The 19,656-nt window shown below is 42.5% G+C and overlaps 1 protein-coding gene across 2 annotated transcripts in view; it reads left to right on the top strand.

Moving 5' to 3' along the window:
• The window catches only part of LOC144823117 (putative methyltransferase DDB_G0268948), a 245,705-nt gene extending 226,851 nt beyond the window's left edge, over window positions 1-18,854 (top strand). For both annotated transcript variants that reach the window (XM_078681311.1, XM_078681310.1), the window contains one exon: window positions 18,556-18,854. In XM_078681311.1, coding sequence (XP_078537437.1) covers window positions 18,556-18,688 — 133 coding nt within the window. In that variant the 3' untranslated portion in view covers window positions 18,689-18,854. The remainder of the gene's footprint in view (window positions 1-18,555) is intronic.
• The last annotated feature ends 802 nt before the right edge of the window (window positions 18,855-19,656 follow it).

The raw sequence follows: 19,656 nt of genomic DNA, 5'->3' as shown, positions 1-19,656 counted from the left end.
GTGAATTCACAAAGCCCAGCTGTCCCCCTGACCCAGACATGTATTCAGAGACAGACAGAAGCACAGAATGGTTAAAGTAAGAAAATGTCAATTTTCTAACAGTGCCATTTTCTGACCTGTGATGTAAAAACCAACTTCACAAAAAAATGTGTTTTTAAACCGAGAGTCCAGAGACTCCAAACTCTAATTTCCTATCAGTGCCCAATGGGAAATTACACTTGAAATATGCTTCTAGGCAACCCCCATGTTAACCTAGGAGAGAGACTGGCCTTGTGGTAGTGAAAACAAACGTAGTTGTTTTTAACTACCACAACACATAAAACACAAAGTAGATGCCCTACCTTTTGAATACACTGCACCCTGCCCATGGGGCTACCTTGGGCCTACCATAGTGACGACTTACATGTAATAGAAAGGAAGGTTGGGCTTGGCAAGTAGGTGAACTTTCCAAGTCAAAATGACAGTTTCAAACTGCCCAAACAGGCTCTGCCTTGGCAGGACTGAGTCACAGATGCAGGGCTACTCGTTTGGATGGCACAATCTGTGCTGCAAGCCCACTTGTAGCATTTGATGTACAGGCCCTGGGCATGATTGGTGCACTTGTTGGAACCAGCACTTTCTGGTTGGTTCAGGCAATCCCCCAGCCATGCAAAACCTACCACTCCCGTCAGGGGCGGGTGATTTCCCACACTGTATAACCTGCACTCACCCGTGGGTACGTTGGCATTCAGCAGTCAGACTTACTACAGAGGCAATGTGTAAAGCATTGACATAGCACTCGCGCACAATAAATACTTGGAGCTTCACAAAAGAGACTTCACACATGATGTATGTAAATAATGTTTGTATTCATCAACACACACTTAATAATCAACGTAAAATGAACGTCATGTACTTATGGGCATAAATCACATTACAAATTATTTCTAGCAGTACTATGCCCAGCCATGGTAGAATGACATCAGCAATATACACACGTGGGAAAGAGTCAATCCTACACCCTCCCTAGCACCATTATGCAGTGCAATACGTTATCCACCCCAGGCCCAACCCAACAAGTATTAAAAAGCAACACCACACAGTTAGACAATGCATCCTGGTCACAACTAACCCTAAGCGTAGTTCGCGAAGTAGCGCTTCGCGTAGCTACGCGAAGTGCACTTCGTACTACGCGTAGCACTATGTGAACTGCGTAGTACCCTGTTCGCACTGTGCAAGATGCCGTTTTCAATGATTGCACAGTGCGGACAAGCATCCTGCACTGTGCAATCATTGAAAACGGCATCTTGCACAGTGCGAGCTGTAGTTTTCTGCCGCTCGAGTAGATTTTTACTCGAGCGGCAGCTTTCTCAACGCGGACTGGTAGTTTCTCATCGCGAGCGGTCGTGAGCATGCGTGACCCCTCGCAATGAGAAACCTGACCTCCCTGCATTGAGAATCTCGCCGGGAGGTTTATTTTCCACGCTCGCGATCGTCAACTTGATTTTGCTGATCGCGAACGAGGAAAAAGTCTTGCCGGGATGTCATTTTGCTTGCTCGCGGTCGCCAACTTGACGTTGAGGACAGCGAGCAAGCAAAAAACTACCGCTACGCTACGCGTATTCGCACTGGGCTACGTGCAGTTCGCGTAGTGCGAAGTAGCGCAAACTTCGCAAACTACGCAAGCGTAGCGTATTGCTTTGCCCAGGGTTAGTCACAACAATGTAAAAATTATGTACATATACCGAATTATATCAGTTTCTAGCATCACCGCTGTCCGAGACCACACGAGTAAAATGTCAAACTTAATACTTTTCTAACCAGAAATCAACAAACTTGACAGTCTGCCAGCCAGTGTCATGAATCATAGATGGTTTGCTAACTGTCGGTCCTGCATGCACACACTCCCTCAGCACCTATGCGGTGAAGCAAATATGAGGCATGGTCTGTATGGAACACGCTTGCACAGGCACGCATTTGGCACCCTAATACGGTGTCAGTGATACCCAGCAAGCCAATTGGTTTCACGCTACAGACCCTATGGCCCCAAGACTCTCTCCACCCTCCAACTTACCCCGACTATCCTACACTCCTTGTGATTGGAGACACCCACTGTTCCCCTTAGGCACTAGGCTATATGCTGTCGAAGACACTCTTAGTCAGGGTTTCAAGAAGTTCACTCACAGGATGCAGAGCAGGAATGTGCTGAGGGCAACAGTCGGTCACACAAAAGGGGTCCACCAGGTCCTTCCGGAACCAGCCCAGTTCCGCAAAGCACAAAGGGGTCATACAGTATCTTGACCTGCTTCCAATCATTCTCAGAAGCGTTCCTCCAGCCCAGGCAATCACTCGCCCCATCAGGCCACAGCCAGGCGATACTACCTGGCACCACAATGTCATCGGGGAAGACCAGGTGAGGAGAGGGCAGGTGGTCCTCCGTGTTTAGGGTCAGAAAGGAAGCGAAGAATGAAGAGCGAAGTGGGGTATGGGTTAGAGAGGCATCTCTGAAGGAAGAGGCTCCCCGTCAGGTAAACGTCAATCAGAGTCACACTCAGGCAATCCAGGCAGAACGTCTGGTGCATTATGACACGAGTCACCCCATTCTATCTTGGGCACACAATGAAAAGTCGCAAAACCAGCACCTCCGTCGGAAGGAGGAACAACATCTAGTACATGGTGATATTGGTCACACTAGAGAATCTGGGCACAACATCTGGAGAGCGATGATACAAGTCGGACCATCCTGTTCCAGTCACATACAACGAAGAGTTGCAATTCCATACCTCCTTGGAAATGAGGCATAATGTCCAGTGCACATTGATATTTGTCACACCAGACAACCTGGGCTCACACACATAGGCTCAAGTTGAGCAAAGCCTCATAGGGTAGAATAAGGCTCTAATACAGCTACGCTCCCTCCTCCCAGGGCTACAACCTGTGAATTGGACACTGCTCGCAATGGGCAAACCTTTGATGTGGGCCAGAATTCAGGGTTCCGCACGAGGCAATCTGGTCTCCAGGCACAGAGTTCTATGCCCACGCTCCGCTACCAGTTGTATTCCAGCCAGTGATGTGAGTACTTGCGAGGACACCGTTCTTAAGGTGTCACAGGTAGATGGTGGGGGTCCCTCATAGGAGATCTTTAATGTCCCTGAGGCCTCAAAGAACAGGGGGCAAGCTTGACAAGCCCTTGGAGAGCAACTTTCAGGGGGGCACACAGCAGCAGGTAGTTGACCCAAGCCAGCTGCTATTCAGGATTGGCACGTGGTCCCTTCCAATGCAAGTTATTATCCTTGTGCATAACAGATTCCTCTGACAGATTCCTCTGACTACAATGTAGTTCCAGGTTCTCCGGTCCCACATCCCCACATGTGTATCTCACCCTTTGCTGAAGTGTGGCAGCAGTAGTTATAGTACAGTGTGTCTTTGAAGTTGGGTGTGGTTCAAAGAGTCTCTCTTTTAACAACAGACGTCTCTCCTAAATGCCAGTCCTGTGTACCATGAAGCCTTGGAATGCAGATCCTAATCTTTAGTGGGACCATGATTTGGCTCCAGAGGCCATGTGTCAAAACCTCTCTCTCCAATCTCTCCATCCAGGCCCGCAAATGGCAGAGGTCTGTTGTTACAATTGTATGCCCAGTTTTTTATAACTGTCGCTGGGGAATGCCCAGATGTGCTCCACCAACCTCCAGTGTGGACTGGAGCCAAGCACAAAGCCACACAAGAGAATTTTAGAGCATAGAAATGGCCAAGTTCTAGTAGTGGTATTTCTACTTGAGTCATGAAAAAGCCACCTTTACCACTGGAGAGGGGCTATCACTTTGAATCTAATGATATCAAACATGATGAGGACGAACCACTGCAATCCAGGGTTGCAGTCCATAGTACCATTCTGCAATGGCAGGCTGGGCACATATTCAGCGGCACCATCATGCCAGTGCACACACCAGCCCGCAATGGCAAGCTGGACTCAGATTTAGATGCAGCATTGGTGCAACACTCACACCAGTCTTCACTGGCAGGCTGGTCATGTTTTTGGAAGACCAGCGGTGCACCAAGCACCCCAGTCTGTAGTGGCAGGCTGGTCACGTATTTGGGAAATACTAGCAGGGGGCCACGCACCCTAGTCTGCGATGGTAGGCTGGTCACATATTTGGAAGTACCAGCGGTGCATTCTAGATCAGCACCACTTCCTACCCAGAGTAGGAAGGATGTGTGCTCACTTTCCCACTTCACCTTCCATGGGGAAGTGCCCCAATTGTTACAGCTACCGCAATAAAATCCGCAAAACCAGGGAAGAGAAAGCAGAAAGATCTGAGGAAACACTACCTGAAGGATTCAGGTCCAACAGCACTATATTAGGGACTTACTAGTAAAGCAAATATGCCTTTCATGGAGAAACCAATTACCATCCTATTTTAGACCCAGAGCACATGCACTTTAGCACTGGTCAGCAGTGGTAAAGTGCTCAGAGTCCTAAAACGAGGAAAAAACGAAGCTCAGCACACAATCAAAAAAAGGAAGTCAGGAGCAAAAACAAAAAGGAAACCACAACAAAAGATTACAGGTCCAATAGGGCCCTTTAATGTTCATTCTCCATTTAAACTCCTTACAGTTTTATGGGGGTGCTTCAGCACCTTCCACACCACTAGTTCCAGTGCAACTGAAAAGAGAAATATACTGGCTTCTAGTTTGTATCAGTGATTTCAAGTTGAACAAGCCATTATGATACAGCCAGCGCTCTCTACCTTTGTGAAACTCTCAATTATTTTGTCTCTACATATTATAATTGGGGCTCCCGGTTTTAGTTAGTTTTTTTTTTTTACTTTTATGCCTTTGTCCACATTTATCCTTTGGTAATTTGACCGGTATTTATTCAATTAAATATGTGATTTTGAAAAAATTAAACTTCATCTGGTGTATTTCCACTTTTATTTAACTGATGAGGGCACAGTAGCATTTCAGTCCCTGGTAGGTTTCAGTGCTAAAAGAGGAGATGTGCAATGCATCACCCATATGAAATGCTCTCATAGAAAAACATTCACATAGTAGAATAAATGCATGCACATCTGAGGCTCTTTAACAATGCTTTAGAAAACCTATTATACTCCCCTCTCAGTCTTCAGAGCCCTTGGCCTGGGAATCATGACTAACAGCTATCTGAATAATGGAAAAGAAGAGTGAGGCCCTCTGTTAAATTGAAGAAAGACACTCTTGATAGGTTCAATAGTTTAATCCATAGTGAGCAGGTACACAGCCAGACAGGTAGAAGAACAGTCTTCAACGGAATTACCCAGAATACATATGACATATGTAGAACACAGTGACAGTGTTCCATAGAACATGGAATGAACACAATTAAAGAGAAATTACATAAAACACAACATAACACATCCCCCTCGGAACATAATTAAAAAAAACATAAAACTAACAACCATCATCCCCCTTCTTATAACAGAAAAAAAATATATATATATATCTTTCACAACGGAAAACTTTCCGAAATATAATCAGCCAACTAAACAGGAGGCTTTTTTTTCACGCCTAGAAAATCTAATTACATTCGATTCTTCTTGACTGGCAAAACCTGAAACACCGGGAACAGGCATATCTACCAAACCATCTTGATTGGCCAAGCAAGAAACACTAGGAACAGCAAAATTGGAGCTATCAACAACTAAATCTCCGTTAGGGACATTTACATTAGATGACTCAGATGAAGTTGAACACATCAAATCTTCCAAATTAAATAAATCAGAGGATTTGCTAAAAGAATCAAAAGGAGCTGGATCAAACAAATCAGGAGATTTGTTAAGGGAATTCAAAGGATTAGAACACTTAGCTATCCTTTTAAGATTCCACACCCGTCCATCAGTGAGACGAACAGAATTATTCAAGATTTCCACAACTTGCATAGGCTCATAAAAATGATTTTCCTCCTTAGGAGATTTATCAGGTTTCTTAACTCTTACCCACTGTCCTATAACAATATCAACATCTTTCACATTATGCCTGGCATCATTCCAAACTTTACTCTTGAGATGTGAAGACTGACTTTTTTCCTTAACAAAATTTTCAGACCAGTTAACAACATTAGATTTAAACAACCATCCAGGTGTAAATTTTGTTCTTGGATTCCTGCCATGCATGAGAACAAAAGGAGGATAACCCGTGGCTTCACATATAGATGTTCTGCAAGACCAAACCATTTTCAACACCTGAGTTTCCCAATCCTTGTTACCAGAAGACATCTGAATGGTGTTTTTGATAACCCGGTTGAAACGCTCAACCATGCCATTGCTGTTAGGGTTATACAAAGCCGTGGTTTTGTGTTTGATGCCTAATCCATTAAAATACTCTTTTGCTTTACTGGACATAAACTGAACACCATTGTCACTTAACAAAACAGAAGGAATGCCCTCCAAGGTGAAGGGTTTGTCTAAAAATCACAAAACAGTATCCGTATCTGCCCTATTAACAATTTTTACAAAAGGCCACCTTGAGAACAAATCCATTAACACCAAAATATACTTCTGCTCATTTCCAATGGGACCCATAATGTCAATAGCTGTGTGCTCCCAGGGTGAATTGGGTCCAATCATTGTACCCATAGAAGGCTTGCACAACACCAAAGATTTATCGGCAGCCTGGCATGATTTACAATTCCTGACAAATCTATCTATATCTCCATCCATTCCAGGCCACCAAAAAGAAGTTTTAACTGTGCGTTTAGAACGAACAATGCCAAAATGTCCTTCATGGCATAAACCCATGATGGACAAACGCAAAGTCTTTGGAGGTATGACTCTTTCGCCAAACCAGATATTACCATCTCTAACACTTAAATCAAATCTAATCCCCCAAAATGACTTTAAAGGATGTTTACAATCCACTCTCCTTGGCCAGGACTCAGCTAGATGCGATTTCACCAAAGTTAACTCCTCATCTTTGAAATATTCATCGTCCCACTTTTCCTTCAAAATGCCTGCACCTTCTGAATCCTGAACATAAGCCACCTGAAAAGAGTTCCACAATTCATCCTCACATTCCTCAAGCTGTTTTGGCATTCTAGAAAGAAAATCAGCTATACAATTCTCTTTCCCAGGTAAATATTCCACTTTATAACAGAAATCTTTCAACTTGATGACAAGTCTAACAACACTTGAAGAAGTATTAATAGTTCCTTCAGTGGTTAAAACCCTGAGTAATGGCTTGTGATCACAGCGTAAAATGAATCTTGTACCCCACACAAAAGCTCTGAAATTATTTACAGCCCACACACATGCTAAAGTTTCTTTTTTAATGGTAGAATATTTTTCCTCAGTAGGCGATAGTGACCTGGAAGCATATGCCACAATTTGTTCTTTGCCATTCAAACCAATCCATACTAATATAATAAAGAGAGAGCCCAAACCTTTGAGGCGGGTAATCTCAGGAACCACAGCACCAATCACAACACCCAATACAGCGATGGAAAGGGCAGTTGCAGCAGAAGGACATAGGCTATGCAGACGCCCACCATATACATTTAAAAGGTAAAAGAACCGTGCCAGCAAAGTAGTCCCTTGTGGGCGTGTCTGCGTTGTGCTGTGGGCGTGTGCTGGGGGGCGTGACAAATGCTGGGGGCGTGTGGTACGTTCCGCCCTTCATGCCATGTCTCATATCGTGTGCTAATCACACCCTGCTCCCTTTAAATACCCCTGCACCCCATAATCATAACCCACCCTTACTCCTTAAAATACCCCAACACCCTTAAACACTAACCCATCTTAACCCTATAAATATACCCTGTACCCCAAAACCCCAACCTATCCCTAAACCCTAAAAATACCCCTGTACCCCAAACCCCAAACCTAGCCCTGGACCCTATAAATACCACTGCACCTCAAAACCCAAACCTACCTCTGAACCATAAAAATACCCCTGTACCCCAAACCCAAACCTAGCCCTGAACCCTTAAAATACCCCTGTACCCCAAACCCCAAACCTAGCCCTGAACCCTAAAAATACCACTGTACCCCAAAACCCAAACCTACCCCTAAACCCTAAAATACCCCTGTACCCCAAAACCCAAACCTAGCCCAGAACCCTTAAAATACCGCTGTACCCCAAAACCCAAACCTACCCCTGAACCCTAAAAATACCCCTGTACCCCAAACCCCAAACCTAGCCCTGAACCCTAAAAATAACCCTGTACCCCAAAACCCAAACCTACCCCTGAACCCTAAAATACCCCTGTACCCCAAAACCCAAATCTAGCCCTGAACCCTAAAAATACCCCTGTACCCCAACACCCTTAAACACTAACCCATCTTAACCCTATAAATATACCCTGTACCCCAAAACCCAAACCTATCCCTAAACCCTAAAAATAACCCTGTACCCCAAAACCCAAACCTAGCCCTGAACCCTATAAATACCCCTGCACCTCAAAACCCAAACCTACCCCTGAACCCTTAAAATACCCCTGTACCCCAAAACCCAAACCTAGCCCTGAACCCTAAAAATACCACTGTACCCCAAAACCCAAACCTACCCCTGATTCCTAAAATACCCCTGTACCCCAAAACCCAAACCTAGCCCTGAACCCTTAAAATACCCCTGTACCCCAAAATCCAAACCTACCCCTGAACCCTAAAAATACCCCTGTACCCCAAACCTAGCCCTGAACCCTAAAAATACCCCTGTACCCCTAAACCCAAACCTACCCCTGAACCCTAAAAATACCCTTATACCCCAAACCCCAAACCTAGCCCTGAACCCTAAAAATGCCCCTGTACCCCAACACCCATACCTATCCCTAAACCCTAAAACTACCCCTGTACCCCATAACCCAAAACTATATCTGAACCCTTAAAATACCCAAACACCCCAAAACATATACCTCAGTACCCCAAAACATATACCCCTATACCCATACTTACCTTATCCAAACATAAAAAAAACATGCTTTTACCATTCATGCATTTACAACGAATTTCGTTGTAAATGTATGCGTGGTAAAAGCATATAAAATGTAATGCCATGCGTTATAATGGCATCGCGGAGTCATGGTACTTTCATAATGAAAGTATGCGGAGTGATGGTATGCGGAAAGAGAGTTGCGGAATAATGGGTGTTTACCCTCCCCCGGTAAGTACATTGGTGAAACGGCGGCCGACATCTCCAGCAACATACTCATATTTTTTCACCACCCATTTGAAAAATATAAAGGTCTCTCTCATTGATGGCCAGCACCGACATACACTTTTAGACACACCTCCCGCCACAAGTTCTAGAATTGCGAACTTTAGAGCTTGGGTAGCTACGTTCGAATCTCGGCATCAGCTCAACATCCTGTGATTCCAGGCAAATCGCTTTGTCTCCCCGTGCCTACCACACATGAATGTGTTCTTCTGTAATGTAAATTGTACTCATGCCATGTTGTCGAGTTCGCGCTATATCATATTGCAAGGAAAAATAAAGTAGGGAAACTCGAGTTCACACACTACTGAATGCGCACTCTTAAGTGCATCAGCAGTGTACTGTAAATTGGAGCGTTTCACAGGCCTGTCACATATAAGAAATGCTATCAAAACGAAATTCTACAAAACAATCTACTACTGGCCGGCAGCAATTCATACCCGGACAACGTCGGGACGGGCTGCTAGTTTGAGATAAAACAGAACCTAACCCTTTAATGCTTGCATCGGTTGTGATGACAGTTTGCGCCTCAGGATTAAAACTTTTTAAAGATGTGAAGTTAGTGATGCAGCTTTTTCTGTCCTCAAAATCTTGTTCACATTCCATAGACCAAACAAACTTAGTTTTGTTTTTCAACAGTTGTCTAATATTATACGTTCTGGTAGCAAAATTTGGAATATATTTAGAGCAAAATTCTGCTAGGCCTATAAAGGATCTAACATCATCCTTTCCTTTGGGAGAAGGAGCGCATCAATTAAATTAGGTTTTGGTCTGATACCATCACAATCAATGACATAACCTAAATAAGTAACATGATCGCTGGCAAAAGTACATTTGGTATATTCTACAGTCAAACCTTTAGCATCTAGTATACTCAAAACTTTTTCCAAAGAACTATCATGTTCTGCCTTGTTTTTACCAAAAACGAGAATATCGTCTTGGAAAAACTTTGTGTTCTTTACAGTGGAAAACAATCTGTACATTAAGCGCTGGAAAACAGCCGCAGCCGAAGCCAGGCCGAAAGGCATCCTCTTAAATTGAAAACATCCTTGAGGGGTTATAAAGGCAGTGTAATGCTTGCTGTTTTTTAACAAGGGAATCTGGTGTTATGCGGCAGATAAATCAATTGTGGTGAACCATTTAGCTCCATCAAGTAAGGCTAACATCTCATTAATTTTAAGCAAGGGGAATTGATCCGCCACAATATTATCATTCAGATGTCGTAAATCCACACATAATCTCAATTTTCCGTTTGTACGTTTCACAACAACTAAGGGAGAAACCCAAGCAGATGCCTCAATTGGCTCAATTATGTCAGAAGAGACCAATCTATCAAGTTCAGATGCAACATCCTTTCTCAAAGCGATTGGTACACTTCTGACCTTATGGATTTTCGGCACTGCAGAATCTTTTAAAATGATCTTATGCTCAAAATCCTTTAATTTCCCAATTTTCTTCTGAAACACAGAAGGAAATTTCTTTAAGAGTTCCCCACCCGTTTTAGTGCCTTCATACATCACCAACACTTTTTCCACTGAATTGGGATCAAGAATTATATGTAATTCTCCTTGATCTTTCCATCCCAACACCAATGGTCCTTTTTTAGAGACATACAACTTGCCATAAGATTTGCGATTCTTAAACTCAAATTTCAACCAACGGAAACCAATAATATCAATCTTTCCACCATTATAACCCTCCGGGTCAATATCAGGCGGAGATAATTTTGGACCAACCCTGTCAACAAAAGAGTTAAGCCAAACGTCTTCATTGACAATCGTAAAGTGTGAGCCAGAATCCGCATATACCCTCACACGCACACCACCAATGTGCATCCAACATTCAGGCTTATTGTCGACCAGTAAACATCCATCACAAATGTTGAGAAGAAGTTTCTTCTTTAAGACAACAGCACACTCAGAGGCCTGGTCATCACCACTAGAGGTGTTGTCGTCAGAGACAACGTCCTCTTGAATACATTTAACTGTTCTGGTCTTTCTTCTACATGCTTTAGTATAATGACCATACAGTCCACATGCACCACATTTACTCTTTTTAGCAGGACACGACTTAGCAAAAGCCAAATGCTCAGAACTCCCACACCTATAACATTTTGGAGGTTCACCGCTATTTCTAGGCTTTGTCCATGCTTCATTCTTTTGTTTAAAACTACTGTTCTTTTTTGAACTTGAATTAACCTTGGCAATAACATCTTTGTTAAGGGTTTCAGATTTCAAAGCACTAGCACATCTGCTGGAAGGTTCAGCTTTACGAACTAAAGCTAATATGTCATCTAAACAAGCATCACCATTCATCCAGAGACGTTCCTGAATTGCAGGATTATTAGCATGCATTACGACTTGATCACGAACCAAATCTTCTAGTAGCATACCAAAAGCACAATCAATCCCCATTTTCTTTAGTTCACCAACATAGTCATCAACCGTCTCATTTTTAGACTGCTTCCTTTGAAAGAATTTGTATCGTGTAAAACCAATACAGACCTTGGGGGCAAAATACTTATCTAAATTAGACAAGGCATCAGTGAAAACATTACTGTCCCCACCCCCAACAATGGGTTTGTTCATCTGATTATAGCATTTAAGGCCTTGCGGACCTAAAGAATGTAATAGAATGCGTTTCTTTTGTTCAGCTGACATTTTACCATCAGAGTCAACAGTCTCGATATAATTAAAAAAATAGTCTTTCCACTCCAACCATTTCAAATCCGGTGTAGAGCCCTTTGACCAGAAGTCTTGTGGATTACTTAAAGAAAAGGTTTGTTGACTCATGTTGAAATTAAACAAGGGATGATGTTTTAATAATAAACCTTTAAGGTGGAATTGTTCAGAGAGAAAGTGTTTTCCTGAGAAAAGAAAAAAAAATAAGCTGATAAAGAACTTTTCCTCACTGTCCTTTCTTCACCACCAGAAGAATTAAGTTCCAAGAATGTAAAATCCAGAAATAAATGCCAGGATGAAATCCAAGTAGTAATTTGTTAAAAAGAATTTAAATTAACAAAACAGTACCTTAAATCGCTTTTGGTAATTGCTTTTTCAAATGTCCAAATCCGATTAAAACAACACGAGTTGTTCAAACTGCTTCCTGTAACTCGAGTGTTCAAACTGCTTTCTGTAACTCGAGTAGGCCTGCCCAATCCAAAATGGCCGCCGCTTATGATGCGCCACGTTCACGTAGAACGTTTGACGTGGGAATAATGCAAAGAATCTTCAGAGGACAAGCACGGAGCTGCGAGCGTGAAGAGCGAGTCGCGAGCATTCAGCACAGAAGGCAGACTCGCGCACCGATCCAGAACTGCATTTTTTAAATGGATAACGGTGGGTACTTTGAGACACAGAGCGCAGGAGCGTTTGCTAAAGCTAAATAGTAGTAATAATGCCGAAAACAACACTCATTTTTTTTATTGTAAACAATGGTTCTGTCGGGTGTCTAAGATAGTTATTCAAAACACATATAAATTTGTCTCTGCTTTCTTATGTATTATCAAATACTTAGATCAGTCATTTAATGAAAGCCTAGTATCACAGCAAATCCCAAACAAGGAAGGCAGAGTGAAAATATATTTTTAATCAGTGAATTATTCTCATTCATGAACACTCTGTATCACATATAAATTAATCAATGAGACAAAAATTACTTTGTTAAGGACGGCGCATATAGAAAAAAGGCGTGCATTGTGACAAAGTGCATACGTGCATAAAGTGAATTTTATAAAAGAGTGATTGAGAGGGAAGAGGAAAGGGAAAAACTTTTTGGGCCAGTTTCTGTATTAATACTCGTAATGTATTCAGTAAGCCACTACACTTGGCCTTAGTAACTGAATATTTTCTACTGGTCCAGTAGTTATCGTCGACGTTTCGACCCTTGGACGCCTTAATTGTGGGTCTGGGGCGGGTCTTCTTCAGGACTGGGGCGGGTGGGGTAGTAAATTCGCGCCTGTTGGTCAAAGAGATATGCCATCAGGCAGGGATTTGCGAAATTTACAACCGAATTTAAAATCAATTAAAATAGCGTGAGTGCTCAGATTATTACTGCACTCACCTATAGGTCCTTCATGATTACGGACCTTGAAGGTTTTCAGAATTATCACCCTTTTCTCCATAGGCCATCTGGTTCCTATATCCTTTGATTCTATTAAGTTAAATAAGGTTGTGCATGAGAAAGAATCTATTCAAGTCTAGACACTTGAAAACATAATTTGCTTGTGGTACTCTGTTAGAACTCACCGAGGTGCTTGAAACGTATGTCTTTCTGTACAAGCTTCAGTGGGTCCGTTGTATGGAACTCGTGCAACCCTCTAATATCAGGGGCAATCCGTCTATTGAAAAACCAGCCACACCACTTAACGTGATCTAAAATGCAAGGGGAGAGGTTGGCTTAAATGCAGGATCCCAAAGGGATTCAAGCGCATTACCGGTAGATTCAGGTTACTGACTCATTCCGTAAACGTTTCTCACCTGGTTATTTACTCTAATTTCATGTTAATAATTCGGCCAACGGGTCTAAATCCCTCTGTGTGCCACGGTCATTGGTACAAGGATCGGATAACGCTGATACTTCTTCCCTCGAGGACGTAAAGGCGTAGGGGCCGCGCTGGGTTGCTAGGCAACCAACGTACTACGTGTACGTCATGAGACAAGCGTTCCCAGTTGCCTGGTGACGCGAAGGGCAAAGGTTGAAAGTGCTTCCATTAATGCGTCTCCTTTGTCAATATGACAAACACTCGAAGTATGTACAAACCGGCACCCTCACTGGATCTCGGGATTTGGAAGCATGCATCAGTGCGTGTATAGTGTAATGGTGATACGATGTCGTACCGATTACAAAGCAAACAGTTTCACATTCCATGCAAACAGTCTCACCCTCACTAAGTCTCGAGAATAGAAAGGATGCATTAGTGCGTGTATATTCGATTAGTGACGCGATGTGGTACAAATTACATTAGTATCAAAGTGCACATGTTAGGACACATTTACGGCAGATAATAGCATTATAACCAGCCTTAAAGTGGTGATATGGTGATATCGTCATTGAGCACACTAGGTGACTTATTGCTAATATTTGATTGGCTATGACCAATCTTACATTGCACAGTGTCATATTCAATGTAAACAGTGTCTCGGGTTACTGTAACATAGTCACATAAGGCGTCATCATCATTAAACATATTGGGTGACTTATCGCTAGATATTGATTAGTTATGGCAAATATTGCATTACCCACTGTCGTATTCAATGCAAACAGTTTCAAGAGTTAATGTAACATATTATTTCTAAAAGCGCTTCTAAGGGAAATCTGTGAGGCACATTCCTAACAGACTCCAAATATTTGTGACCGCCATGTGCCCTCCCTCGGCTCCAGTAACAGGTGGCCCTCAGCGCCCAAGACTGTTAGTGTTACGTGGATGGCACGGTGCCAACCCAGGCCTGGCCAGGTGGCTCCAAAGAGCTGGTTAGTAGCATATGTCCACTGCCTGTGGATATTCTGTGCCTAGGCACATTGTGGCCCATCGGTGGCTCATGGCACGCCATCCCACGTCCACAGGTTCTCTTCCTCACAATGGGTCGGCAAATGCCAGGTGAGTGAGAAAACAAGTAGACGGAGTTAACAGATGGTATAATCCGCAGGCACGCAGGCATTATTTCTTTGTAATCCTTTTGGTAATTCATGTCCAGGCTATTTTGTTCTTGGCACTTTCTCTCTAAGGACCTTGGGCCTCATTTATGAGGCCTTGCGTCAGCTTTGAGCTTCCAATGCATCACTTTTTGTGACGCATCGGCGGCGTAAAAACATGCCTCCTGTTGTGCACTATTTACAAAGTGACGCATCTAAGCAGATGCATCACTTTGTAAACCCCTCCGCTACATTATACCTGCATCAGGTATAATGTATGCAGGGGGGGCGTTCCCCCGCAAAATGCCTCGTAGAAGTGACGCAGTGAAATCTATGAGATTTCACTGCGTCACTTCTAGGACGCCATTGAATCAAAATCTTGCACCTGCCTCACAGCAGGCGTAAGACTGACGCGGGCCTATTTCACATGGGGCTTGCCCCATGTGAAAGGACGCATTGCTGGAGTTGCGTCACTTTTGTGACACACTCCAGCAATGTGTCACTTTTGCGCTTACAGATACGTCAGAAATACTGACGTATCTGTAACTCCTTGCGACATGATGCGTCATACATTAAATATGAAGCATCAGGTATGTCGCAAGGAGTGCGCACTGTGAAGTGACGCATCGCTGCTTTCATGCAGCGATGCGTCACTTCTCATAAATGAGGCCCCTTGTGTCCTGCTGGTCTCATACAGTGACAATCACTGCTAGAATACAACCACATTCCATGAATGTAACCAGAGCTAAAATGATGCACATTCAAAGACTGTAACTTGTGCCATCTCGTCCAAATACAGTGAAAATTACTGCCACCAATACAACCACATTCCCTGAATGTAACTGGAGCCAACTGTGCACATTCAATGAATGGAACTCGTGTCATGTTGTGCATATACAGTAAAATCCCCTTGAACAATAGAACCACATTCAATGAACGTAACTGGAGCCTACTGTCAATATTCAATGAATGCAACTCGTGCCACCTTGTGCACATACAGTAACAATCACTGCTATCCATACAACCACATTCAGGGAATGTAACTGGAGCCAACTTCTGCACATTCGGGGAATGCAACCTGTGCCACGATTTGCACATCAGTGAAGGTCACAGGTAATAATACTAATATAAGCACATTTCGTCAAAGTGGCTCATGTCAATTCATGCTCACACAAAATATGTAACTGTAACTTGTGTCAGTCCAGGCACCCCAATGAAAATGATGAATGTTAATGTATACGCATTGAAAAGTAGCAACATCAGCGTTAGTTCCTTTTTTGCTCTATTAAGAAACTTTTTGGAGGAACCAGCATTTCCTTTTTTGCCTTTGTCATAAATTATTGAAAGATTTACATCTGAAAAGAATTTGAAGCATCGGTGTGCATGTGGTGTAATGGCTAGAGCGGCCAACTGTGAAACTGGGGAAGCGGGTTCGAATCTCGGTGAGAGGCTCCACATAGTACGATTCTTAAGAAAGAAAAACTAGTCATTGGTGGTTGCTGCAGTGTGACTGCAAACAACTGCTGCATTTGTGTTTGGAGGGGGAAAGAGGGGAGGTTGATAACGTGATGGTTTCCAGCAATTAATAAAAAGCTTTTGCAATGCGATATGTCTCGGCCGGCTACTCCGTTTCTTTAGACGAGCCACGTCTAAAGAAAGGTGTGTGGCAGCTATTAAAGTGAAAGCGTGTTATGGGGTGCTTTTTTGTAAAAGTGCCCATGGCACGCTTTCACTTTAATGTCAGCAGTGCACCTTTTTTTAGACGCAGCTTGTTTAAAGAAAGGAGGGCAGCTCCAATTAAAGTGAAGGCACGGCATCGGACACTTTTACAAAAAAGCATTTGTTTTCAAACTTGAGAAACAAATGCTTTTTTCATAAAAGCACTCCATCCCACGCATTCACTTTAATATCGGTCATGTCTAAAAGAAAGTGGCAGGGTTCCCATTAAAGATAAAGCGCTGAATGGGGCATTTGTAAAAAAATAAATAAAAAAAAACTAAGCAGTCCATAAACAAATAGATAAAAACCTACATTGTAAGGAAACTGTAGTTGGCTGGTGCTCCTGGTTTACAAACGGAACTGATGTATCAGGAGCACCGGCCAATAAGGAGCCAGGAAACAAGAGCAATAGAGTTCTAAACCAATGGCAGGCAGCAGCCGTTATTACATTCCATAGAGTGATTACAGCAGGTCCTGCAGACAGAGCATGTGCACTGATGCTTGACCTAAAAACTGATGGAGGTCAGCATTATCCCCCGCAGTTTTCCGATTCAGGACAGATGGAAAGGGTTCTGATATCCCAAATCCTCAAAGACATGAAACAGCCATTGCTTCACTAATTAATGCTTTGACCAGGTTAGGTGAGTTTAATTCAATCAAAAGAAAACTTAGATAACACATTTCTAAAAGTTTGCTATGCTACAAATTAACCACACAAAATCACCCTGGGAAAATGGGAAAAAGTATAAAGTCTTTAAAAAAGCAAACTGATTTATTAAAAAGGCAATCATTCATTTGAAATAAAAAAGAATGTGTGACATAAAAAAATGAAATACTAAAAAAACAGTTTCTTGGAAAACAGTTCTGAAACTAATAGTAATTAATTGTAAATCTAGCAGGAAGACTTCCATAATTTGCATTCTAGCTAATGTGTACGCTCATAGCTTTAGCTACATTAGGTATTAACTGGCAATAAATAAAAAACATACACTGTTCTTCACTTCACTGGACGAAAACCATCTACTTATAAAGGTAGAAGCCTGCTTTATGAACAATTGCAACAAATATGTAAGGCTATTGACAATTACATCTCATTCCATTTGTTATATGCTATCTCTGGCATACGGTGTTAAGATGTTGCCTTTCACCATGCACCTTCCAGATGCATCAATGCACTTAGGGTGCACTTTGCGATTTTAGCACGCTAGTCATGCAAAATCCACAACTCCACATGCAGAAGCAAAAGATACAATCATAAAGTTGTTCCTGAACTTGAAGCAGGGTCGTATTGGGACCAAACATAGGCACAGGCACCCCCAAACAAAGAGCCTGACATTTGCGAATTGCAACCTTAGGTGAAGCAGTGCTTTTTAGGTCGCGCATTTGCATGCACTTCTGCTTAGATGCCACTTGTGATCTAACGCTTTCCTGATTAGCCTACATGGGATGCTTAAATAAATATAACTATATTAAAAGGCTCCTTTTTTGTGGTACATAAAAGGTATCAAAAGTATCCTCAAATTAGTGATTCGTAAAGCATCTCTTTGTTGAAAATTGTGTTTGAGTTTTTAAACAATGTATAGGATTAGTACCCTTGAATGAGTTTTATTTGAGGGACTCCCACAGCCTCACTTTCACTGTGTGTGGACTCTGTATTAAGTAAATAGATGAGGCTGGGCTGAGTTCTCCCTGACACTGAATGCCCCACGGCATGGTTTCTTCTTTACATGTTTCCAACAGTGAAATACTTGGTCTGTTTTTTCCATTTTTAGGTTTGGCCTGCACAGCTCTTGTATTTAATATAAATCTTAAAAGGGGCTTCAGTAACTTATATTGCACAACTTCTCACAAAGCAACAACTTACAAAAAAAACTGCTTATTATTAATCACATAGACAAAATCTATTGCATTTACCAATGCTTGTTCTAATTGAATTTTCCCAATCAGAAGAGCTTTGCCTGTCTGAGCTGGTGCCAGTCTTCTATGTTATTGAACAAACAGGACATCTTGACGCAAACTTGTTTCCTTTCCTTATCACAGGATTCTGGAAACCTTGGGCGTCACTTCCATGGATACGAAGATGGACTTTGTGGCCCAATACTACAGTGTGCTGGCCCGAAAGCCTGCTGAGGACCAATGGGAGCTGGTGACAATTGAACATGGTGGGGCTTAAAAGTTTGTGGAGCACAAGCTTAGCGAGCGGGCCTGAATGTCATACAAGGAGTTCGGGAGAGGGAGGGATGCTCCAGCGGAAAATATTTGAAAGAGCGGGTAAATGGTGTATTTTCAAGTAAATATGAGAAAGCTAGAAGGTTAATAAAGCACTTATGAAATTATAATTATGACATCAATCAAAAGATTTCAATGAGCCATTTCAAGGTCTCTGCGACCTTTATTGTGTGTGTGTGTAATGTGTGTGTGTGTGTGTAATATGGGTGTCTGTGTGTAATGTAGGTGTAGTGGTACCCCATATCACTCGGGAAATTGAAACATCAACATTATGCCATGCTTGAGTAATGTGGGAGGAAGGATCTCCATATTGCCCAGGAAATGGAGGAAAGTCAAGGTTTCCATACCCTTCATTTCATGGCGTGTTTGTGTAGTGTGGAAGAATAGGGTTCCCCATCATTCAGGAGATTGAAGCACCTTGGGGCCATCAGCATCTTCTGATGTTTGTGTAACCTTGTAACAACAAAGAACCCCTCAGGAAATTGTGAACCTCGAAGACTCCATTAGTTTCAAGGCATGATAGTATAAAGAGGTAACCAAAAGCCTCCCCTCTCAATTGTCCAAAGTGATGGCACCTCCTCATCCGCTCACAGCACCACTTTTTGAAATTATTGTACTTTCAGGTCTCCATAATCTTTAGGTCATGTTTTTACAATTTGGTAACTGCAAAAGGCACAACAGGAAATTAGTGCGCCTCCCAGGTCAGCACGAGCTCCATGTCATGTTTGTGTAATCTACTCATTTTTTTTGTTTGAATATCTTTTATTGCTTTTTTGAATGTTACACATAATACACATCATAACATCTGTAATGAAATTATAACATTGCATCACGTAACCATGTATAGACAGTCGGTCAATAGTGGCGATATAACAACATAAATGAGTCTTCCATCCGCCGCAGCATTGGGCG

Source organism: Lissotriton helveticus, chromosome 3_1 (assembly GCF_964261635.1).
Source record: "Lissotriton helveticus chromosome 3_1, aLisHel1.1, whole genome shotgun sequence".
NCBI lineage: Eukaryota > Metazoa > Chordata > Amphibia > Caudata > Salamandridae > Lissotriton > Lissotriton helveticus.
The sequence above is the reverse complement of the archived record's forward strand: the minus strand, read 5'-3'. Positions and strand labels throughout refer to the sequence as shown.